Source organism: Gymnodraco acuticeps, unplaced genomic scaffold (genome assembly GCF_902827175.1).
Source record: "Gymnodraco acuticeps unplaced genomic scaffold, fGymAcu1.1, whole genome shotgun sequence".
Classification (NCBI taxonomy): domain Eukaryota; kingdom Metazoa; phylum Chordata; class Actinopteri; order Perciformes; family Bathydraconidae; genus Gymnodraco; species Gymnodraco acuticeps.
In genome coordinates this window covers 284,298-310,181 of record NW_022991213.1, presented here as the reverse complement: position 1 = coordinate 310,181, position 25,884 = coordinate 284,298, and the positions used below count along the sequence as shown (strand labels likewise).

General features: G+C 41.3%; 1 protein-coding gene across 4 annotated transcripts in view; it reads right to left on the bottom strand.

Annotated features, from left to right (window-relative positions):
• The window catches only part of LOC117561357 (homeodomain-interacting protein kinase 3-like), a 51,082-nt gene extending 29,383 nt beyond the window's left edge, over positions 1-21,699 (bottom strand). For 3 of the 4 annotated variants that reach the window (XM_034238656.1, XM_034238658.1, XM_034238659.1), the window contains exons 1-5: positions 21,336-21,699; positions 17,482-18,476; positions 17,065-17,256; positions 16,692-16,873; positions 1,606-1,729 (exon numbers count right to left, since the gene is read on the bottom strand). In XM_034238656.1, coding sequence (XP_034094547.1) covers positions 1,606-1,729; positions 16,692-16,873; positions 17,065-17,256; positions 17,482-18,474 — 1,491 coding nt within the window. In that variant the 5' untranslated portion in view covers positions 18,475-18,476; positions 21,336-21,699. Of the gene's footprint in view, positions 1-1,605; positions 1,730-16,691; positions 16,874-17,064; positions 17,257-17,481; positions 18,477-21,315 lie in introns of all 4 variants that reach the window. The other variant, XM_034238657.1, reaches the window with a different exon arrangement.
• Between the last annotated feature and the right edge of the window lie 4,185 nt (positions 21,700-25,884).

Here is a 25,884-nt window from a genome sequence, read left to right as displayed (position 1 = left end):
CTCCAACTTTGTACTCAACAGTGACGTGGTTAATAGGTTCAGCCGCAGCTGGTGCTCCACTGGTGTATAGTCCTAGAGTCTCCTTAAGGCAGCTGCTACTAACAAGTGTGATCTATATAGCTGTCTTGCCAGTAACGCCCCCTGATGCATATTAACCCCAAGAGTTAGAGGTCCGCTGCAACCCTCATCTCTTTAAATCCAGGCTGATATTTTTGCTGCTGCTTTTAAATAAATCGATTCATATTTTACACTACACTGTCATTTTTGTTCAGTTGTATTCTATCAGTCTATTTTAGCCTATTTTATTTTTATATTATTCTGATCGTTTTTTTACGACAGTTTTTAATCACGCTATGATGTGATCCCGCTGCACTTTATGTAAATGCTTTTTATCTTTTTGTAAAGCCCTTTGAATTGCCTTGTGTTGAAAGATGCTATATAAATAAACTTGCCATGCTTATTCAATTTTTGTCGACAATGTTTGGTAACATAATACCACCAATAAAGGATTGTATAATGTGAAGTTTCTTCTGTGTTATATGGATGATGAAAAAAACCTCCAATAACCGATACATGTATAACCGACAGTGGCTCAGTCAGTAGGGGCTTGGATTGTGAGCTGTAGGGTTGCCGGTTCAAGTCCCCGACCAGACCTAAATATGGAGTGTGGACTGCTACTTGGAGAGGTCCCAGTTCACCTCCTGGGCCCTGCTGTGGTGCCCTTGAGCAAGGCACCGGACACTACCCCTCCCCCCTCACTCCCATTGCTCCCCGGGCGCTGTACAATAGCTGCCCACTGCTCCTAGTACTTGACTCCTGGTACTAGGATGTGTGACCATTAAAGAGGGTTTCATCCCTCTTCTTCTATTATATTCCTTTAATAAACATTGTTAACCTGTTCAGCCCCCGACGGCAGGGCTTTTTTTTCCCGAAACTGTGTCTCAGGGCTTCATAACATTAAACAACCTATTAATGTGTCAGAAACTCAGCTAACTGACGATATGAACCATTTCTACCGAAACAAAACACAACTCTAACGCCAAGCGTCTGAATTAGCACTAACGCACTTAGCACATGTAAACATGATGGGCTTAATCCTAGTCTTCACAGAGTTGCGTACAGTCAAACAGGGTAATCCTGTAGTGGTCTGTGAATGTGGTGTGGTCCTTTTCCCACGCTCCCTCTCCCTCACAGGAGAACTTCATCTAATGTCCCAGTCGTGAAGTTCAGACTGTACAACACTGTGGGAATATCATAACACATGGCCAAGAACAATTTCCTGATTCACTCAGCTCAGCATTAGCAGGATTTCATGCTGGATTTGTCGGCCTTCGCTCATACAGCCAGAGAGAAATCAGGGAGCAACAACAAACACGGGTTTAAGTGGATAATGAACGTACTGTTGAGTTTTGGCAACTGGAAAAGCAGACGCTGAAGAATTGTAAATGTTATATTTGTTTTCTGTAATCTCTGAAAAGGGATATTTCTGTTTAATTGGTCCTTTTTAATCCCTCTTTCTCAAAAAGGGATATATTTTTATCTCTCCTCGAGTCCTGTGTGCAATTCAGTAGCTAGTGCAAGCGTGCGTGGTGTGAAGAACTTTACCTGGTCATACTCCAGCGCTCCAGGGTAGAGGGGCCAGCCCAGAAAGAGCTCGGAAATCACACAGCCCAGTGACCACATGTCAATGGCCTCGCAAAATGGCAGGCCCAAAATAATCTCTGGAGCCCTGCAGAGAGAAAAGAGAGGCGGAGAATGTTACTCTTTTGGAGATGGTCACAATGTTCAAAAAAACAAACTTGTAAATCACTGTCACAGCCTTGGGGGGGACAACATGTCTATGTTATCACAAGAGGGTCAGGGCTAGGGTCTCTGCAGCTGATGTTCTGCAGAAAATGTTCCTGGAAAACCAAAATATATTAAAGTGCAAACCCTGTCAACCACATAAAATCAATAGTAGGGGGACTTGTGGATGCAAAACAACTACTACAGGGTATATGCAGGAATCCTGTAGCCACATTTAATACCTTTTAAGACCTTTTTTAAGACCCATTCCATACATTTTAAGACCTCATCGCAACTTCGAGTTCTAACCGGTTACATTGGCGACACACTTTACCTCACATTTACTACAGTATTTATTGTAAGATAGCACAACTAAACAGCTTGTGATAACTCCTTATCATAATTCAGATAGAACAAAGCACAAGAGAATGAATTGTGTGACCAACCCAATGCAAGGTTTATTAGAAAAATAAACCATTAGAAAGTTTGATTTAGGCATTCTTCCCAAGAGATAAAACAGACAGACTACTGAAGCCTCCTCTCCACATGAACTTCAACCTCTCTGTGAAGGTCAGGTTTAATGCAGTATGCTGCTTTGTTGCTTCTGTACTCTGTGCTCTTTCATTCCAGTAGAACTCCTCAGAAACCATTAGAAACCAGGATTTGACCAACAAACAAAACAATTGACAAAACTTTGAACTATGAAATATATTAAACTTTGAACTATGAAATATATTAAACTTTGAACTATGAAATATATTAAACTTTGAACTATGAAATATATTAAACTTTGAACTATGAAATATATTAAACTTTGAACTATGAAATATATTAAACTTTGAACTATGAAATATATTAAACTTTGGTGAGCTTCAGCGGGGTAATGCCATATAGGAGCTCCCTCGCAAATACCCAGGCTGTCCGGGGCACATAGGACGATGCTCTGACGTCATCACCCTCGCACATTTGTCATATGTTTACAAAAAACGATATATGTTGAGACTTTTCCCGTTGTTAATATAGACTATATTTAGGGTCGATATGTGTTGACCTTACTTTAAAATAGCAGATCTCTGTGACCGGATATAGTTTTTTTGCTTAGTGAACGTGTGTCTCTTCCTTGGAGGAGCAGCATCGCTCGGACTCCGCTGCTCCTCCGTGCAGAGAGTCTGCAGCGGTGTGTTTCAGCGACGTGCAGTCAGGGGAGGCACGGATTGGCCATCGGGAGAGTCGGGAGCACTTAGCATGTGGGACCGGACAGCTTTGATCCCCATCGACAGTGGCAATTCTAGACTCTGTGGGGGCCCCCTTTATGTGCAAAATAAATAAATATAATAAATAAGCATGGCACATAACTGTCCCCATGCAAATAAATACGGTCTCTTTAACAACAGGATATAGAGGGCTCATTAATTGAACATTAAATGCATCGATAATGCAACAAAGAACTAAATCTGTTTCGCCAATGGACTTTGCCACTTACGCAAATCAAATGGGACTGGTAATCTTGCAGCGGTAGTGTTAGAGGTGTATAAAAACAATAGGCTATTAGGCCCGGTCACAGCAGCAGGGCAACAGGGCTGCAAATAGTAACCACTGCTGTGACAACCGCAGGGAACTGGTCTGTTGCCAGGCAACGACCAAACGCTCAGGACCATAATGTAACAGTATTACAGGGTGATAAATGGGCCACTGCTCGTTGTTGCGTATGTGTGTCACTGTGACGTGTGTGCGTTTCTATGTGCGAATGTATGTATGTGTGCAAACACACCAGTGCAGATGTCCATCACAGTAACAGCGCAGGCTTTCTAAATGAGGAAATTACACACTGCCATTTCCTATTGCTCCTTTCAAGAGGCCCAGTAAGAGGTCAGTAAGAGTAAGTAAGAGGCCCAGTTATGCAATACCTAACAGAGCTTTGTATTAGACTGCATCAAATATTTACAGAACAATCTTGCCAAGCAGTGACTAAGGCCCCGTCCACACGGAGACGATATCAGTTGAATCCGCTAACGTTCTCTATCGTATAGACGGTTCGTCCACACGAGGCCGACACGGAAACTCGGATTCGGGATACCCTTTGATTACGGCTCCCAAAGTGGGTAGGTCTGAGGACGAAACGCTTGCGGCTCTGCATGTATGCCCTATATGATCATTCCCTGAAAACGATGACGCCATAGCCCCGCCTCTCCTGCTCACCCCCGCGTCATTGCTGATGCGTTTCGCCAATAACAACAACAACAACAACAATGGCGGATCACAGGGTTGCGTTGGTGCTCCAGACGCTACTGACCATGATACAGATGTTTGTGCAAAATCCACAGCTCTTCTACCACAACCATCAGCAACAATAATAATATGATATAATAATAATAGTCATCGGTCTTATTCGCTGCTTTTGGTTTATTTTGTGGCGGAAGTACATCGCCACTTACAGGCCCAGCATATGTACTACAGCGTCTCCAGCGGTCTCGTGTGGACGGACACGTTTCTTAAGCCGATTCCGTGTGGACGGAAGACTTTTTGTTGATATCGAATTTGGTTCGTCTCCGTGTGGACGGGGCCTAAGAAAGGGATTGTTGTGTTCTTATTTTGAAAAACCCCACAGTAGTTTTAAATGGTACGATAAAAAGATGATCACAAAAAAATTGTGTTTGGACTCAAAGGAAAATAATAAAATAATTCATCAGATGAATTCAGACCCAATTCAGGCTCAATTCTGCTTCTTTTTTTCTGTAGTGTGTTATATAGGTTTTTGTGCATGTAAATGCCTGCAACGCGTTGGTTGGACTTTGTTTACATTTCATGACATCACTATGTAACAGTCGCAGCAGATTGGGCTCTGGTTTAAGACACAGGGTGAAATGAGGTGCTGCAGCACAGGCAGTAGGAAAAAAACCTTTCTGAACATTGAAGCATGTAAACACCTCACAGTAGAGGCACAGGATACAAATATCAACCTGAAAAGTAGCATTTAACAAGCAGAGGAAACAGATTCATTAGAATTATATTAAGCCTGTAGGGAAGTTAGCATAGTAGTGTAAACAAGCTACACACTGGCTGAACAAATACCACTTATTTCAAAATTAGGAAAACTTACAGAAGATTAACAAGCCAAATCAGTTGATTGCTTAAGTTTACAAAAAAATGATGAAGTCAAATAAACTATGAGGACGAGGAAAAAGATTTAAGGAGGTTATGGTTTAAATTGCACTTTTGTCTTACATCCATTGGTTGTTTTATGTTTGAGGTCAACAAGAAAGCAGATGTAGTTTTACAGCAAGATTTGACCATTTATTTTGAATAACTTTACAAGTTTACAATAACAAACCTAAAAAAGGATAGTGTGTGTTGTTGTTAACAAACACAGCCCGTAACACACCCACAAACACACACCCCCTGTCAGGCGTTTGGCAGACAGACCAGGTTCCAGAACTAACCGTTCACACTAGAGAGCCGCAATTGCACAAAAGAACAAACACTGCACACTGTATGGCAACACACCCCTATGGGCTCAGAACAGTCTCATAATACACACATGCACACAGAAGGATTCACACTTGTATTTCATGATCCGCAAAAGGATCCACACTTGTGTTTTCCAATGCACACAAATGTGTTCCGTTTCATATACATGTAAATAAAATCCAAATACAGAAAAAAGTTTTACATATGTATTTTTGATCCTCATATATTTGTTTTCCGTTTAAATCCCCTGAACCTGCAAACACAAACAGCTTTCTGTGCACGGATCGCTGTGCATTCGTGTGTGGGTTTTTTGAGACTCCCCTGACGGTCAGCCGATTCGTACTTGTAATTTTTTCTATCTATAGCCAATCAGATGTCTCCTCAATTCTAAGCCAATCACATCAGCGCGCCCCCACGAGGGTATGATTTCTTGCGTAGACGTAGAGCTTCATGTACGCATTTTGCACAGTCCGGTCAGCTCGCTAAACAGAGGGCGGAGCATCGGGTGATCATGCAGAGCAGCGTGTCTCCGTCAGACTCAGCAGCTGATCTGATCTCTCTCGCGTCCGGTTATACTTAACTCGCGTTTATGTCCATATCGATCAGATCCAGCTCTCCTGGTCGGCCTTTATAGAGAGCACCGATCAAACTATTAAGAGTGAATATCGGCCGATAATGACCGGCGGGGCTCCCCCCGTTCACTGTCTAGCACTGGCTTCATAGTGCACTGATCGATTAGGCTAAGCTAACCTGTAGCTGCTCCTCCACACTCACAACAACTTCATACAGACATAAATAAAGCAGCTGTATTCGCCACACAGGAAACACATTTAAAACGGTTTTGCCTGCCGTTTTTGTGTACACAAGCATTCATCAAGGGTTTGGAAAGTGGCGCTGTACCTTAATAATATAAAGGCTTGTATTTGCGTACATTTCCTGTTCGGAAGTGGCGAGTGGAGGGTGTCCTGAGATTAGCGCCTGCAGGCAGGCTCCATTGACCTGTCAGCTCCGGACTGCGCAAAATGCGTACATGAAGCGCTACGTCATGAACGCAAGAAATCTACCCTTGTGGGGGCGCGCTCATGTGATTGGCTTAGAATTGAGGAGACATCTGATTGGCTATAGATAGAAACAATTACAAGTACGAATCGGGTGAGTCTCAAAAAACCTGCACGAATGCACAGCGATCCGTGCACAGAAAGCAGTTTGTGTTTGCAGGTTCAGAGGATTTAAATGGAAAACAAATATGTGAGGATCAAAACTACACAACGTTTCTCTGTATTTGGATTTTATTTACATAAATATGAAATGGAACATATTTGTGTGTGCATTGAAAAACACAAGTGTGGATCCGGAAATACAAGTGTGAATACTTTTGTGTGCATGTGTGTATTATGAGACTGTTCTGAGCCCATACACCCCTGCTGTGTACAGAGAACTGAGATAACTAGGATCAAATACACCTAAGGCACGAATATATCCGAGTGTGTCCAACATGAGGAGATGGGACTCATTACAGGACGTGGGAACCCAGTACTTTAACACCTGTGTACAAAGCGAATCCATTATAATGATATGCAAAACACTTCACAGATTACTGAGGCGTGGGGCGTGTTGGACGGCAGATCAAGTTACATGAGTGTGACCATGCATGTGCAGGAGATTAGGGAAATACCAACAAAAAGTAATGACAAATAAGGCCACGGCCACACGAGGACGATAACGGTCGTTTCCGTTACCGTTTTGTGTCATATAGACCATTCGGCCACACTAGGACGACCGAATACGGCACTAAACGACTACGGTAACGATAACGGGTCCCAAGGTGGATAGAACGGCATACGCAACGCTCTGGGGGGTCAACCGGCTCCGTGTGTACGCCCTATACGATCATTTTCTGATAATGATGAGGCAATAGCCCCGCCTCTCCCCACCTCTGCTGCTCACCCCCGCATCAAAGTAAACTGCACACTGAATTCAGATTACTTATCTTTCTCTCGATATGGACCTAAACGCGAGTGAAGTCTAATCTGACAGGACGGAGACACGCAGCTCTGCTCACCTGCAGCTCCTCCCGCTGTGATGCGGCGGTGAACGGAGCAAAACACACACTTCAAGTCAGATCATCACCCTTAGCTATTTTAATTACCTCTCAAACTACCTAAACTAGATATAAATATGTTTATTTTTACTGTCGGCCGGGTCACTCATTACTGGATCAGCTGCTGCATGAGACAGACACTGGCGCTGTCAGAAGAGAGAGAGGAAAAAGAGAGGCTCCATGTATTTTATTATTATATTATATAGAGTCGTTATTCATTTGTTTTAAAGCTCAATAAATAACAAAGAAGACCTTTGACCGGCACTTTTATAATTTTGTACGGAAGGTTTAAACTTTAATACACGTTGATTGGCGAAAAACTCTGCCCGGTTCCCTCGGCCCCCACCGCGGAGAATAAACAGAAGGGCAACCATGACAACCATGCTTCTTCGCTGCTTTTGTGGAGGAAGTTACAGCGCCACGTACAGGCTCCTGCATGTACTGCAGCTTCTCCAGCGGTTGGAGCTAAACGGAGCTGTCTCGTGTGGACAGACACTATCCGGTGAATATTGCGTGTGGACGGAAGCTTTTTTGCGATTGCGTTTGCGTTAATCCTATGCGTTTAGCCGTTTTCGTCCTCGTGTGGCCGGGGCCTAAGGGAGCGCAGTAAAAAGTTGCCGCAGTTTATTAACAAACACGTATGCACCGTGACATGTACCGTGTATAGCATTTATATTTATATTGCATGAGCTTGTGTATGTGTGCTCCCTCTCCTCGCTTTTTTTCTTTTCTTTACGGAGAAAGTTTAGCCGTCATGAAACCAAGGTTTTGTCCATCCATCCATCTTCTCCCACTTATCCGTGGTCAGGGTCGCGGGGGTAGCAGTTCCAGCAGAGAGCCCCAAACTTTCTTTTCCCTGGCGACATCAACCAGCTCTGACTGGGGGATCCCAAGGCGCTCCCAGGCCAGCGAAGAGATATAATCCCTCCACCTGGTCCTAGGTCTACCCCTTGGTCTCTTCCCAGCTGGACGTGCCTGGAACACCTCCCTAGGCGCCCAGGTAGCATCCTTACTAGGTGCCCGAACCACCTCAACTGGCTCCTTTCTAGGAGGAGCGATTCAACTCCGAGTCCCTCTCGGATGACCGAACTTCTCACCTTATCCCTAAGGGAGACACCAGCCACCCTGCGGAGAAAACCCATCTCGGCCGCTTGTATCCGCGATCTCGTTCTTTCGGTCATGACCCATCCTTCATGACCATAGGTGAGGGTAGAAAAGAAAATGGCCCGGTAGACAGAGAGCTTTGCCTTCTGGCACAGCACTCTTTTCGTCACAACGGTGCGGTAAAGCGACTGCAGTACCGCTCCCGCTGCTCCGATTCTCCGGCCGATCTCACACTCCATTGTTCCTTCACTCGAGAACAAGACACCGAGATACTTTAACTCCTTCACTTGGGGTTAGGACTCATTCCCTACTTGGAGTGGACAGTCCATCGGTTTCCTGCTGAGAACCATGGCCTCAGATTTGGAGGTGCTGATCCTCATCCCAGCCGCTTCACACTCGGTTGTGAACCGATCCAGTGAGTGCTGAAGGTCGCAGACCGATGAAGCCATTAGAACCACATCATCTGCAAAAAGCAGTGGTGCGATCCTTAGCCCACCGAACTCCCTGTCTGTTGAGAGGCTGGTAGGGTGTGTGAGATCCTTGTGGCTAGTGCTGGGGGGAAACGATTATTTTGAAAACGATTAATCGGGCGATTATTTGATCGATTAGTCGACTAATCTAACGATTATTTTTCTGTTGTTCAATTAATAAAAAACGTAATGTAAAAAAAAAATGTTTCACGATACTGTGTCTCAGGTAGGGATGCACCGAATATTCGGCCACCGAAAATTATTGGCCGAAAATGGTTAAAAAGGCCCTTTCGGCTTTCGGCCGAAAGGGTTTTAGCACCGAAAAAATATCACCGAATGTCAGAACAGGCTTACGTTGGTAACCTAACGTGTTGTTGTGATGACGTAATAAAGACGCGGCGGCTGGCTCACAGGGGGGGGGAACATTGACCTTTGTCATCGAGATTGCCCTGAGCCTTTAACAAATCGTATTAAATAATCTGATGACAGACTAAACAGAATAGCTGAAATTTTAACAAACTAAATAACTCAGTTACCTCTAATCATTAACCCATGTTTGTATCATGGAGTTAACTCCGTGTGTTGCTGCTAGCATACATAACACCTGACGTGGAAACGTTACTCGTGGATGGGGCTACAGAGCTGCTAGAAAGACGGTCGAACCCGGTGCATTCCTCCGTCTGCATGCGGTGCACTTTTGCTAAATGTTTAGACAAATTGCTCGTGCTTACATGCTAAACTCTTATTGCACTTATGGTAACAAGTATTCTCCACATCGAGACGGGTAAAGTTTAACCACACCTCGGAGCGCGTTCTCTCCGCAGTGTGCTCCGCTGTAGCAGCTGCGTGTGTGTAAACTGCCCCGCAGTTTACACACACAATTTTCCAAACAACAATTATCTATACAAATAAAAAATGTGCATTTTTGAGCAGAGCCAACTGCAACTGCCGACAGTCAAACCTCTGAGGAACTTAACCAATGTGTTTTTACAGGGTACAATGCCAAAGTTAGAAAGGCAAACGCTTTGTTTGTTGTCCACTGCTGACAGAGTATGTTGCACCGTCATGCGGCGCAGTCCGGATATGTTTTTTCTGTCCTCCCGGGGCGTCATATCACATAGAGCTTTTTAGGAGCGGAATGTTTCCTGTCAAATCACTAGAGTAGCTGCAGTGTTTGTTTCTGGACAACATCAGTTTCCCTTTTCTGTATTACTGTGGTTTATACCACAGTAGCAATACGGTAGAGACGGTAACAAGACTATAATTAAGCTGACTGGGTAGGAAAGGCAGTGGTATTTTAGAAAAGCAAGTCCAAGCAAGGACAATACTATTGACACATACTGCAAATATTATTATAATTGATGAAATGCAGGTAAAGAACAAGGAATCTAGCAACATGTTAATACAAATACACCACTTGTGTTTTATTCATATTGAATGTACGAGCAGCCGGTATGGGATCCACTCGGAAAAACAACATTAATCCACAAATACAGCTACATGTCTTTCTAACTGTTTTACTTCCCCAAACCAGTGGCGGTTCTAGAACATTGTACATGGGGTGGCAAAGGGGGGGCAAGAGGCCATGCCAGGGTGGCATGGGAGGGCGTACAGTACCTGGTATTTTATACTGTATAAACTTTTTATTGTTCAATTATGCCCCAACACAAGTGTTCTTAATGCACAAGAGAAACAAGGTGTTCAGACAAACAAACTAAAATATAGTATAAAACAGCATAAATACCCATGATACCCTAGAATCCTGTTTACTGTAAGTACAGTAAAAGTACTTAGTTATAATTAAGTACACAAATGACATCACCCATCTCTTTAAGTGCACCTATCATGCTATTTTTAGGCAATAGCATAGGTATCAGATATATACAAATTAGGTCCGGGACTTTAACACGTTAATTAAGATTAATTCATTACACAAAAATTAACGCGTTAAAAAAATTAACGCATTTTAATCGCACTTATTTTTGCACCGCGGAACGTTTCTCACTGGATGAGTTTCAGGCGTACCGATTATACTGGAGCACCAACTAACGTTCATGACTTCAGACAACAACAAACCACAGTGAACAACAGTGGGACATGTTGTTTTAAAAAACGGACGGATGGAAGCGTCGATAAGAACACGGTTGTGTGCAAATTATGCAAAAAGGAATTCGCATATCACCGCAGCACATCAAGCCTCAAGTATCACCTCAATGCAAAACATATAGCAGCTAGCGTGGACGTTAGCCTCTTTTATCGCGTTCACACCAAAAAGAGCCGGTACTAAAATGAGTTCATGAGAACCTTTTTACCCCCACGAAAGTCCCTGCTAGAGAGCAGAGAGCTGCTAGAGAGCTGCTAGAGAGCAGGGACTTTCGTACGGCTCTCTTGTGAGAAAAGAGCTATATTTCTGATTGGCTGGGAGGATTGCAAACCACGCCCCGTAAAACTCCCAAAAAGTTTTGTGAAGCCGCCATTTTATTATCCTCGCATTAGCATTATTAGCATTAGCCCAGCGCAGAAACGCAGAGAGACTAACTTATGGCAACACAAAATAAAACATGGGAGCGGTGGAGATGAGGAGGTGTCGGCGTTCTGGCGATTTACTCGGAAGGCTTCAGTAGGGGGACTTCCGGCCGGGGACTTTGGGCGGCAGTATACGCCGTGAAGTGGTTTGCGGCCTGCCAGTAAACCCAAAGCAGAAGAAGAAGAAGTGACGTCAGCGGCTTCATTTGCCTAATCCTCCCCCAGGTTCAAAGAGTTCTCATGAACCTTTGTGGGAAAAGTACTGCGGTGTGACTGCGCCTAATGGTATACTAAAATCCATGTGAAAAAAATTGCTTCTCACTGTTCTCAGGTCAAATATTTATATGTGATTAAAAATGCGATTAATTTCGATTAATTAATTACAAAGCCTCTAATTAATTAGATTAATTTTTTTAATCGAGTCCCGGCCCTAATACAAATATATAAAAAACATGTCTATGAAGTGTTTTGCTCAAAATACCAAACAGATCACCCATTCTAGCCATACCTCATATCCCTCTATTTCACTTCCTGTGAAAAAAAAAAAGGAGGGGGCTGAGCTCATGCGGGACCCGGCAGCTACTGTCTAAACTAAATACTGCCGTGATGAAACCCCATATCATGGATTTTTTCTGAAACAGTATGGAGCTCAAAGGCTTTCTCTCTTGCCGGTTATACCACAAGGTGAGCCAATCATCAAAACTCATCTCAACATGAGAGTACACCTCTTTCTTCATGTCTACTCAGGAATATACTTTCATATTAATTAAAAACGATGCGACTAGTGTAAAACAACACCTTTGTGACACATAAATCACACCTAGACAAAGAAAGCCCAACACAACCTGCCTAAATCTGTAAACATGCTAAGATGATAGCCATCTTTCCTTCCACCTGAGCTGCCTAACTGAATTATTCACATAGCCCAGTGCTCCGTTTTCATTGTGGCAGCTGGTTGTACGTCACCGGCCCCCGCAGGAAGGGAACAGTCACCTCACCAGGCCCTGCTGTGTCATGCTGCCATGGTAACGACACGTTACAGCATGACAAGCACTCAACAGCTTCTGCCTGAGACAGAGTTGTGCTTATAAAATCAACAAAGTTCAAGTGTGTGTCAATTTACATACAACAAAGGTTTGCTATGATGGAATAAAGACACCCACTATAGCAGAGGACTATATTATATTTAGATTGCTGAAATTATATGGAATGCAACTTCATAGGAAACCACAAAATAATATAATTTAATATTAAACCCAACCGACTTCAATAATCATTTAATGGAGGACAATTCCAAATGCTTACACTACCATTACTGGACATACTATTGCTATTCTTTGCTACAATATATACTACTTCTGTTTTAAAATGTAGATCTTAAAAGAAGAATAAAACACTTTATTAACCCTAAGGGGAAAATCATTTTTTTTAATCTGTATAAACACAGAAAAAATACACACAAAGCACAGAACATATACACATTGTTAGGGGTTCTGTGCCTTGCTCAAGGACACCTCAGCAGTGACAAGGTTTTGAACTGGCCCCTCTCTATCCCTATTTGTGTTTCGATTGGGACTTGAACTAGTGACCCTTCGGTTTCCAAGCCAAGTCCCTCCAGACTATGCCTTTAGTGAGAGTGTTAAGACAACTTCAATTGTACAACTTATTTATATTTATGTCTTTAAAAACTGACTTTTGCACCACACTGCCGGCAATGCTAGCCCCTATGGTTCTGAAAAACCCAGGGAAAACCCCAGAGCTTAAAGGAAAAATAAAACCTCCTCCTACCCACTGTGGTGAGGCTAGCATTTTTTTAACAGCCTCGCTGTGATAACAATACAGTAGAGCCATTATGCAATGTGAGAACTGGAGACATGCTGTCCTGCAAACCACTCTCCTGATAACATGTTCGAACAAAATGACACGCACACTGCCTTCGGAATCAAATTACATAATCATATAGGTAGGAAAAACACAGTGGTGGCATCTCCGGATCAATGAGGACATTTGCCTCACCAGAGGCCTGTACTACGAAGCCGGATTTTATCATATATTTCCTTATCCGAGTCAGCTTCTGGCCGTGCAACACAGACAGTGTCACATACTGTATGCAGAAGTATTATTTTAAGCAACACATTAAGTTGACGAAACACTCGAGACAAATGTAATTAAAGTCAGATCGTGTTTTAGACGGGGCAGTGATATCAGAAACCTGTTAATGTACGCATTCAAACGCTTTTTCTTTTACCAGTGTTTAAGTCATGGATGTTTGAAGTTTAACTTCTTCATATGTCTAATATTAGTTTACTTTTCATTCAGGAAGTATGACGCTGCGCTGTCAGTACGCTTCTCCATGTTTGTGATTGGTCAAATGTTGCTGGACCCTTCCCTTTCATGCTCTCAGCCGGACGGAGAAACCCTGGCTTGAGTTACCGAGTTGATAACCAGCGTCGTAGGACAGTTTAGCGAGAGCGCGTTTGTTTTGGATTAGGTAAACCAGCTAACTCAAACCTATCCAGGTATGTTGAACTGGATTCGTAGTACAGGCCTCTGGCCTAACACCACAAGAGTATGTATACAACACAAGCTGTCGACATAGCTAAATCAACACCCCTACAAACAGAACAAGGGGGAAGGGAGGCAAATAAAGACAAAAAGGATAGACGAATGAAAGTGTTACCAATAATGAGCAGAGCCTGGTAAGAAGTAGAGATGTTATACTTAGGTAAAAGTACAAAAGTAATGGCAAAAACATAAACTTAAGTACCAAATATAAAATGTGTTGTTGTTATGCATAATGGCCGTTTTCATTATCATAACAGCTGGTACCTAAAACAATACAAACAAATGTATCAAAGAAAATACTTTAATATGCTATTTATGTCACTTAGTTTTTGTGTAATTGCTGCTACAATTCTTTTTTAGCCACAGTTGTGTACTTATTTGTCTTCATTTTGATTTTATTACTAATATTTACTTTTCTTTCTTTTTTATTATTGCATTCCATGTTTAACTACTATGCCACTTTTGCTGTAACCCTGTTCATTTCCCCACTGTGGGACTAATAAAGGAATTTGGATTCCAAATTGTAGTGGAGTAAGAGTATAAAGCATATCAAATGCATAACTACTTAGTCAAAGTGCAAGTACTTCAAAGTTGTAGTAATGTTCAGTACTTGAGTCACTTTACTTCGCTACATTTGCCCTCAGTGGCAAACGTACATACTGATACTCTCAAGTAGCCAGAATTAAAGAGCTAACCCGAGGCTATAAGCAAACTACCACAAACGTTTCAAAGAGAAACTCCCTCTGGAGGGAGCTTTGGGGTTGTATCCTTAGCTGACCATTTACATACAGACAAACCAATACACACACACTACAGGAAAGGGAAAACCCTAAAAAGCATAACAAGGCACCTTTTACTGAAGCCATCGCCCATAAGTTCAAAGTGAAATGTTGTTCTGCGTCATTGCATCTGCATCTCATTTAGCCACTTGTTGGCAACCACTTTTTTTCAAGACAACTAAAAAACAACATTCAAAAACAACATTACAGGAATAGAACATTCAAACCTCTTAGGCTTGTGTAAACCAGAGACCTTATTTCAGGCATCTTACCACGAACCCATTGACTTTGATATAAGGGAACCGGAAGTGCTAGAAAGCCAACTCATTTTCCTGGTTTCATTCCTGCAGCTCTCTACAGCGCAGCAGGTTAGAGTACGTTGTGTAACCTACATGAAGCATTGAGTCTTGGCAGCTGTAGTTTAGGCACAAGGACACATACGAGCACACCCAGACACACACAGGAATGTCTGATGTTTTTTCCTGGATCTAAATGTGGGTTTTCACATACCACATTCTCCCCCGGCCTTCTGTGTCCCGAGTGGCCTCTCTAAGAATCAGTGCCAGCCCCAATTGTAACTGCACTATGATCTCTGCGTTGCCCGTGCTGCCCACAGACAAAACACATGTGAGCACACCCCAATGTACACTTAACCGGGTCAACTGCGGAACCTTTATGTTATGTAACAAGTATAGCACCACTCTCCTCGGCTTGCAAAAAAATGGGGAAGTTGCACCATGGGTTGGTATTTTGGTTCTCTGTGGCTCTTTATTTCACATTTTGTTCAACAACGGTTGAAATACCTGCAAAGACCTTGTGCTCCTTACAGGGCAATACAATCATGACTGTACAGGGTGTAACGATGGGTGTGTGCAGTGGCTGCAGAAATATCCAATATGTCAATCATATTTGTCATAAATTGCACCATATTTAAGGAGCTTGCAATAGTTGATCAGACTGGAATGACCGACTTGCTGAAACGTGTTGCTTAGTGCATAGCTGAATGACACTACCAGCCTGTTGTTCATTGGTTCATAAAAAGGAATTACTTTGCCGTACACCTTAGTTACTAAATGTTCAAAGTTATTTGGCACAACATTATGTCTTGAAGTTCACAATCCTGTTCCATAGGCAGATTCCTACTCTCACCCTAGCCTGAGACGTGCCCAATATTTCATGACTACGTTCCTCGTGTAAACATTTCAGTTCCTGTGAATGTTATGCAAGAGCTGTAGAGTTCAGGGCGTGACGCGCTGAACTCGGTGCAAACATAGGTGCATGCAGGCAAAGGGCCATAAAGGAATACAGTGAGGGAAACAGGAAAACAAAGAGTACAAAAAGTCAAGGGGCTGTTCACATCTTGGAGCGCCCTGTGTGCAAGTTAATACAGACAACTTGGCATTACATAAGAGAGAAGGCCTGAACATATAAAGCTGCGGAGAGAGTTTACTAAGCCCTGTGGGAAACACATATGAGACACACATAAACAACCATTACCCTTGGGACTGAAGATAAGTGACATGCCATTTCACTGCAAAACACATCTGATCTTCCAAAAAAAAGATTCAGTGAATCTAACTTCTGAAAATGTTGTACAATCTGCAACTGGCCGAGTTCCTTCTAAGGTCGAGTGGATAGATAACTCAACTATGAAATGCCTCATTCAAAATGTGGCATGGCAATTTGTAGTACTTTTTTACACTGACAAAATCAAGTATATTTAATGAACCAGATCACAGCAACAAAAACAGCTTCAATAAGTAACAGAACCCTAACAAAACAAGGGGAGGAAAACTACAAACGGGCATGTTAGTAATCTCCAGCCTCACCCATTGCAGGGTGACTCCCCTTCAAGTGATTTCAAGGTGTATGAGAGGAGAAAAGAAGCATCACCTGTAGTATCTGGACTGCAGGTAAGTGGAGCACACAGCCTTGGAGACATGGCTGGCTGAGCCAAAGTCGATGACTTTGACTCTGTAGGGCTGCCTGGAGGGATCAACCAGCATGATGTTCTCTGGCTTCAGGTCAGCGTGGATCAAACCGAGACACTTGAGCTTCTTTAAGGCTGTTGCCACCTGCAAGATTTACAAGAATAACATAGATGTTAGAATGTTGGCACTGTGATTCGAATGCCAAAGCACAATGTCATTACCTTCTATGGTTACTTGTCTTTTTTTTACACTTTTAATTGATGTCTAACCTGTACTAAAACAGATATGGATACTGTATCTACGTGTATGGGTGTCTGCAGCACATGTCAATTTACCTGCTGCAGAATGGGCCGGATGATTTTGAGTGGCAGGGGGCTGAACTTGTTCTGCTTCAGGAAGTCATAGAGGTTTTGCTCCAGCATCTCAAAAACCAAGCAGGTGTGGCTTCGGTGCTGAAAGCACTCGAGAGCACGCACCACATTGTGGTCATCTGCGTTCTCGCTGCTCAACCGGGCCAGGATCTCCACCTGGAGGAATAGGAACAAGAGAGAACAGAAACACGGATTCAGTACGGAGGGTTCAGTACGCGCCGTCTTTGTTGTAATCAAAAAAAGGCAATATAACAAGTGTTCCTGTTGTTGTGTGCTGATGTGAACCCCCCAGCAGATACAAGCAACACCAAGCGATTCTTCAGTTGTTCACAATTTAAACTCAAACACAGAGACTGGTGCATTTTCTTTACAGATTCTCACCTCGATCTGTCCCTGGCGTGCATAGGACGGGTGGTTCTTCAGTATTTTGACCGCCACCACTTCATTTGTCCCCCGCTTCCAGCACTTCACTACCTGACCGAAGGTGCCCCGACCCAGAAACTCCAACACCTCGTAGCTGTTCTTCAAGGAGCACAGAACCTCGTGCTGAACCAACTGATAGTCACCATCTGCTGATCCGGTTCTGGTCACAGTGGCTCCTGCCGCCGCTTCGGTATTGCCATTAGGCTTGATGTCGCACCCCCCTCCCCTTATTCCCATGGCGGGTGGCGGCTGAGTGGGCAGTGTCCCTCCACCCCCTATTCTTACAGTGTCTGCATTGTTCCCGGTGCTGGTTTGCAACATGGCCACAGCGGCAGGAAGTGAAGGTAGAGCAGATACCTCCTCCACTATCTGCATGACGCAGTGGTTCTCCCGCGGATGTTCTCCACCTTCGCTTGCTTTCTGTTCACATCTCTGGTTGGCGCCTGTGTCTTGAATGTTGACGTATCCTCCTCTCGCTTCAACTCTTCTGCCCTCTTCCTCCTCTACTCTGATGCAGGCCCTGCTCAGTAGACCGCAGTCCAAGCCCCCTGCTGATGGAGTTCCACCGCTGTCTCTACGAAGCCTCACTTCCTGTGGGCCTCTGCTCTGGCAAAGGGACTCCTGGATCCCAGCTTCACCCTGTCTCTCTTCTCTCTGTAATCCTGCAGTCTGCAATTCACACTCCTCCCTGTCTCCAAGCTGCAGCCCCCTGTGCAGTCTTGCTGAATCTGCACCAGTGGGGGATGGGACAACGTTGTTGGGATAGGCAATACCGTAGTTGACTCCAATCACATAGGTCTTGGACACAAGTCGTTGCTGAAAGGTTCTGCTGGTGTTATTACTGTGGTGGGCTTCGTCTGATGGTCTGATGGTACTACTGCTGCTGGTTCCTAAGGCACTTGTTTGAGCTGAGTGCAGGTGTGATGGGTAGACCAAGACTTGTGAGGCCATACCTAAAGATTGGGGACAAAGAAAACATAGGCCATATGTAGAATTTAGTCAAGGGTAAAGCAAGTTGACACAATACCAAAGATATAATGTGGTGCATTGATGATTTTTCTAGGAATATCCGCAAGTTAGCATTGCAAGGGCTCACACGAAAATGATAAGTTGAAAGGATCTTGGTTTTTGTTAGGTACTTGATAGTTAATTTCATAAGAGAGCTGTTTTGTTTGTATGTGTTTTCTGTTTGTGCTTATAGTATGTAAATGTGTGTTGGCCCCAGGAACAATAGCCAATGCTTATGATGAGTCCGTTATGTCCGCAAATGGGGATCGTAATATTGACGAAGACAAAGGTTTATAGGCATTTTCTACATAATTACCTGTTGAACATGTTGACAACATTTTTAATACCAACTCTATTAACTAAACTTCTGTGTAAAGAAGAGAGAATTGGAAGAGCAAGGTAGCCCCCTTTCCTATCAACTGAGCAAGACTGTGGTCTAAAAAAAGCCAATACACATCTGAGCCATCATGTCACCCTCGCTGAAAAGGGAACTGGCCCACTGTAATGGGAGCTGGGGGAAGCCTGCTGCATCTCTGGCCTGCCCCTGCACGCTACACTGGAGGCTAGGTTTCATACAAAGTAGAAATGCCAAGCAAGCAGTACCTCAGGGGGAAATGATACATCAGGAAACATGAAGGGTGTTCTGTAACTCTGGGACATTATACCATCATTGAAATGACTGGAACTGATCCCTTTGATGGATAAACCTTCTTTCTGGGACCTGACTGGAATTTAGTTTTGTTAACCTTGCTATTTTAAAGTGTCCTAATGAGATGACAACCAAGCAACATTCTCATGCTTTGAAAGTCATTTCTGATGTCACAGATAGTGTCATCAATTACCAAACCATTTTGCAATTTCAAAGTGTCTTAAAGGAATGTTCCTCTCCTCCAGCAAGTCATAACACAATGATAATAGGCAGAGGCCAAGCCTGTCAGCCACACTTCCTGCATATTTCTCCTAACAGGGACATACGGTGTGTCTGTCTGGGCTTACGCTCAAACTCAGAGGTCATTTGGGTTTTAAGGCTACAACACGTGTTACCAAACACACACATTTGAGAAGCTAGCCGTCTTCAGCACAATGCTGAAAGGCTGTGGCCTTCCTAACTACTGAAGGCCTCGCACACACAAGCTCAGACAGGCCGAGAGGAGTGCCACAACGTCAACATGAGAATACAACACACTTATCAAGACTTGTAGGGCTGGCGAGTTTTAACCAACATACAAAAATTAACAAATGATGTTATGAACTTTTCTTTAAACTGAAGAAACAAACAGACAACAGAAAACAAATGGACCCTACTCTAGTTTGAACTATATCACCTGTTCTCAAAAACTGAGCTGCCTACTTATGTACTAGCTTCAGACAGAGGTCTCCTGTGACCTGGAGGTGGTTGTCATTAGAATTTCTGGATCAAGATCGTTTTCGAGAAAGATGGCATTTCCATTAAGTAGAGATCAATGTATGCATGGTATTCATAAACCGCCCACATTTGATAACCAGCTGAAGCAACTGACAGAAGTCCAAGGCAATAAAAGCAACAAAAAACCTACTGTGACTGGTGTGGTGCAAATATGTTTACCCAATACCCTGTGTATGCTTAACAAGGTGCTATAACCATCAGGCATTGAAGGACACTGGCACAGCTGTGATACCTCCTGCTCTATCCTCTAACTGCCAACATAGGTAGTCTGATATCCCACACAACCACGATCCAGGCCTGAAATGGAGAGCTATGACACAAGAGGTGTGTGTGTGTGTGTGTGTGTGTGTGTGTGTGTGTGTGTGTGTGTGTGTGTGTGTGTCACAGTTGTACAAGTATACCAGCTGTGTATGCAGTTTGTTACTGATCAATCTAGGAGACAGTTGACATATGGCAGGGGTAGTGTGTGTGTGTGTGTGTGTGTGTGTGTGTGTGTGTGTGTGTGTGTGTGTGTGTGTGTGTGTGTGTGTGTGTGTTTGGGGGAAGGGCAACACCAACCTAGACACCTGTTAAAACGTATGTAGTAAGTGACAAGCAGCTAAATACTGTGTGTGTTATACTATTTAGTGTATAGCTAACACAAATATAGCTTTATTTACCAACCTGGCTAATTTAAACCTACCGAAAGTTACATATTATTTTTGACGTAAACGTTAGAATTGGTCACTATCTTTTCAAGGTAACATCTTAAAAAACACTTTTTGCTACTTCTACATCACTACAATTCAAAAGGTAAATAGTGTACTTTTACGTGACTACATTAATGTAATACCTTTAGCTACTCTGAATATTTTGATTAATAATGTGAAATATAAACAATACATTAATAAGACTTGAGTTCCACCTGGAGTAAATTCACAAGCTACCCTGCAGTATACAAAGTCATTAAAAACAGCTGCATCTTTACCAGCTTTGATAACACTTTCATTTTCAATAATTATAATCAAAACATATCATATATTATTCTGCTAAATGGGTACTTTTATTTTTGGTACTTTAAGTATATTTTGATGCCAATTTAAGTAACATTTTGAATGCAGCACTTTTACTTGTAACAGAGTATTCCTACACTCTGGTACTGGAGTACAATAGTACTTCTCCCACCTGTGATTATGAATAACTAATAATCGTCGTTAGCCAAAAACTAGCCTTCACTGCTACAGTTGGCTGCCAAGGGGAACACACTGAAGTTGGCTAGCTAAACAGTTAGCAAACAAGCTAGCTGTAAGCAAAGTCTTTTCAACGGTAAAATAAAACCGAAAACATAACAAGTAATGCTGAATTTGACAACCACTTACGTTAATATATGTTGACATACCTTCAATAAGAGCTATAAATAATATCACACAGAGCGTCAAGGAACAGTCTAGCAACGTTGAACCGCACCACAGTGAAATCCTGCACCGACGCTGCTGCTGCTGCTGCCATCTTGTTCAACGACGAGGAGACACCGAGCGACTTTCCACACATTTGAAGCTCGAAATAACGCAAATAACTGGCTATTACGAAAGCCAGCTGGATTTGATGTTTTCGACAGCCGTGTCAGGTGTCGACCAGCGTTGTTCTTGTCTCTATTCAGGACAAGGAACCTGTATTTCTAAACTTTTGCATGCTAATACGACGCGTCCCCGACAGAGATAGCTGCTGGCTGTTAGCTGTTGCTGCTGGTTCGGTAGCTTGTTGCTTCTCCGCATGTGTGGAATGTAGGGGGGGGGGGGGGGGGGTGGTTGTGTGTACGTGTGTGTACGTGTGCATGCGTGTGTGTGTGTGCGTGTGTATCACATTGCACTGTGACAACTTTGTAAAAACAAGTAACTGTACAGTTCGGAATTGATATCTTTATTATTATTATATCACCATTGAAAACGTATTGTTGTTATATATTGTTCAATGTGCACAGTTTGACTTTTTGTGTAAATATTGTTATTATATTGCACATTTTAACTTTTTCCATACATCTTTTTATTCTATTTTATTTCAACTTTTATTGCAACATTTTTACTTTAACTCTGTAAGGTTACATCAATCTTTTTTGTCTTTTTATTTTATTTTGTATTTTTTTTCTTACTTCCTATGTTAATGTACATCTTTTAGTTGTATTTTATTATATCTTGTATTGCACTCTTTTACTTTAACTTCGTATTTCAACATAACTATTGTTATTTAAAATCGTATTGAACATTTCTACTTTCATTTCTTGTTTGTTTTATATGTTTATATAAATATGGTTATTTTATTTTGCATTGCCAATTTTGTATTTAACTTCCTATGGTTACATTACATACATTTTTATTATATTTTTTTATCTTGAACTTCACACTTTTACTTTAACTTCTTGTGTATACATTTTGCTATTTCTTTTATTTAACCATTTTATTGGATTGCATTTCTACCTTAGCTTCTCATGTTGACATTATGTCTTAATTAGATTTTGTTTTATTTTGTATTGCACATTTTTACTTTAACTTCTTGTGTTTTTATAAGTATGTTATTCTAAAATGGAGCAACTGTCACAAAACATTTTTTCCTCCACAGGATAATGAAATTATTCTGATTCTGATTTAACTTCTATGATGCTTTAATCCACTAAATACATTAAGATATGTTTTCAAACATATTCTTAAGATGTGTGTATTTAACCATTAATTAAACTTTATTTAATGATTCATAATAGTTTAATAAGTCAAAATCTGTCTACATTTATCCAATGCTTTTCAATGCCAACAATACGCTGTAGCTTTTGTGCGACAAATAAGTCCTTTGAGTTTTCTATCAAATAAAGAGTCTTGCACACAGTAAAAGCTGGTGTGGGGGTTAGAAAAGCACAGGGAAACTGGTTGTTTATGGGTCTCTGGTCATGTATTAAAGGGGAAGCGTATGTTGTGTTGACAGTACTTAGAACCTATCTTTAGATCTGCAGTTGGTATCTAGGTCTCGCATGTAACTGCTCTCTGTCTGGGTCTAATGCAGGGAAGGCCTTTCACTGCACCATCAGTGAAGAACAAATTCCTTATCTCATCTGTTTCACTACACTGTGGTCCAGAATCAAATCATATCATGACATGTATCAAAAGCACAAGCAATGTTACCAAATTTGGACAAACATGCAATTTATTGAATAAATGTGCAGGAGAATTGTTTAAAGTGACATACACACATTTTGTTTTTTCACATAATTTATTTGAGTATTACTATTTTATGATACTGTATACTTGCACTCAGTACACATCAGAGGCACATATTGATTGTACTTTTTACTGCACTACAATAACAAAATCTATAAAATATATGGTTATATGATATAACGCAATACTGAACTACCAATCTACCCAGTATTTTATAAAGTATCTAAAAATGGCTTCATGTTTACAAACTACTACATATTTGTTAGAACATAACAACAGGATAATTTATGATTCTATAATAATACAATACTGTGAAAAGAGAAATTCTACTAGTGAATACATGTACTTTTGGTACTTAAAGGCTGGGTATGTAATTTATTTAACAAACACTTTTTGTTATATTCTATGGAATGCTCTTAAAGGTGGGGTAGGTAAGTTTGAGAAACCGGCTCGTGTACTTGTACTTATAATTGAATCCATTACTATGTGATGGAGTATGTTAGGACTGTAGTATTTCTACTATAGGCTACTTCTACATTAGTAAAGAGTTTGACCGTCCACCTCTGCCGAGAGTTGCCATAGTCTTTAAAGTGACAGATATTCTGCCCCAAACAAATACAAAACATAGATAAAATGCATTATTTTTTAATCTTGTTATTTGGGATTATATTCAAATGTAATATCCTTTTAAAATAAACACCTATCATCCAGGAGACAGTAACCCCTTTAGCTATTATTTAAAAGTGCATTTGGTACTGATTGCTATACTCCTTAATCATCCCGTCTCGTCATGTTGTTGCAATTGTTTCTTTAACATGGTTCTTGTTGAACACATACACATTAATACACATTTTATAATCCTTTTCAATATAGTTGTATAATAGTTCCATATTTCCTCCTTTTTCACCATCAAATTCCTCTTACTGCTTATGTATGCACCATTATACACCAAAGAAATTCCTTTTGTATGTAAAGGCAATCAACCTAATTCTGATAAGATATCGAACACTTTAAGTAATTCATAAATGTGAAGTTGTAAAGTAAAATGAATAATTCAGCTTTTTCTGGTTAAGGTCTGCTATTCAAGTATTGTTTACTCTGCTTCTAGTTATTAGAAAACACTAGAATCTAAAATAATAACAAAACATGTCATATTAGCTTAAATTCGAGTTCTGGCTCCACCTAGTGTCTTATATGTAAACTACATAAAAACAGGTTAAACAGGACAAATAATGATTGTTTTTTTTGTTATTACCACATTATATTCAAATGGTTTTTAGTCAAAAAGCTGTATAACAATGTGAAGTGGCTTCATCATACAAACTTAAAAAGTAATTACTGTTATATTATCTGTTCACTTATTTTCAAAAAAGGAGTGTTTCATGGTGCCATTCAGTCCATAGGGTAGTTCGATTCTGCTCTAATACAAGCCAGGAACACATATACACCAAAGACAAGCAGAAGGAGAAAAGCAATGAGTCATCTGTGTGGGATAAACAATGCTTTATTTGCATGTTGGATGAATATTGAGAGACAAGTATCAGTGTAATTGCAGTGAGCTGTACATGTTGTAATTATTTGGGGAATAGGCAACGTCATTCTGCCTGGAGGAGGGAAGATAACACTGTCAGTATTCTGTAAGAAGGTTGAGTGAGTAAACATTATGGAAAGCTAAGTGTTTGTCAAAAGTAAAAACATCTCATAAATAGTATAAATTAGTGAAAATAATTCAAAACAATAAAGACAGTTTAAGAGTCTGGTTTCCCTTGAGTCCTTATCAATTTATCATAGTCACTATACTTTTAATTAATATTTGTAGGACAGACATTGTGCACATACAGTAGTTAGAAGTCTTTAAAGTCTTTTTGATAAAAAAAATTTAAAAAACACTGTAGGACGTTTTTTACAGATTCTTACTCCAAGAGGAGCCCTTTTGTTGCCTTTTCATTTTAAGAGTGGATCGTGTTATTTTGGTCACATTTTGATACTTCATGCTCCAGTCCTGTGAGGCATTTTAGATGTGATTCCTGATGAGCCAGTAGCCTTCAGATCTGCAAGCAGACTGCATTTTCGAACCATTTGATATACATAAACTTTGTACCGGAGACCATAAACGGTTTTGAAAACTTCTGTCACGTAGTGATCATCTTCTCAATAAAACATCTTTGCTGATGTTTTTTTGAGTCTTCTGGCCAATCAGAATCAAGATTGTTTCCGGAAGTCCCCACGGAGAATAACTTTGCGGTAGAACTATTCTTTATACATCCATGGGTACAACTTCAGATAAAAATGAACACATAATGAAATATGACCCCCGGGTTGATGATTGACAGGTCACAGAACAATGGGAGCTATCTACCCTAACCCACAATCTCCTCTTTACTCTTCTCTCTGTGAGGAGCAGCAAGTTCAGCTGTCGGAACAAAGTGAAAAACAAACAATGGCATACAATATTATAAATATTTCGGGTAGTAATAGATTTATTTATTTTGTTCTCAGAGTGTACCAGAATGCGTAGTTTATATGTTAGTATTTCAAAAAATCTCCTGCGGTTGGGTTTTCAGCATGTGTGCCTTTTTATGTTATACAGTTCAGCTTTGATTCCATCATCTCATTAAACCTTTTTTAAAAGCATACTTTAGTTATGTGAAGGGATATATGCACTGTACTTCATTTTAATTAATAATGTATTATATATGCTGAAAAGCGTATATATTAGGCCTACAGCACGAGTTTTTGTTG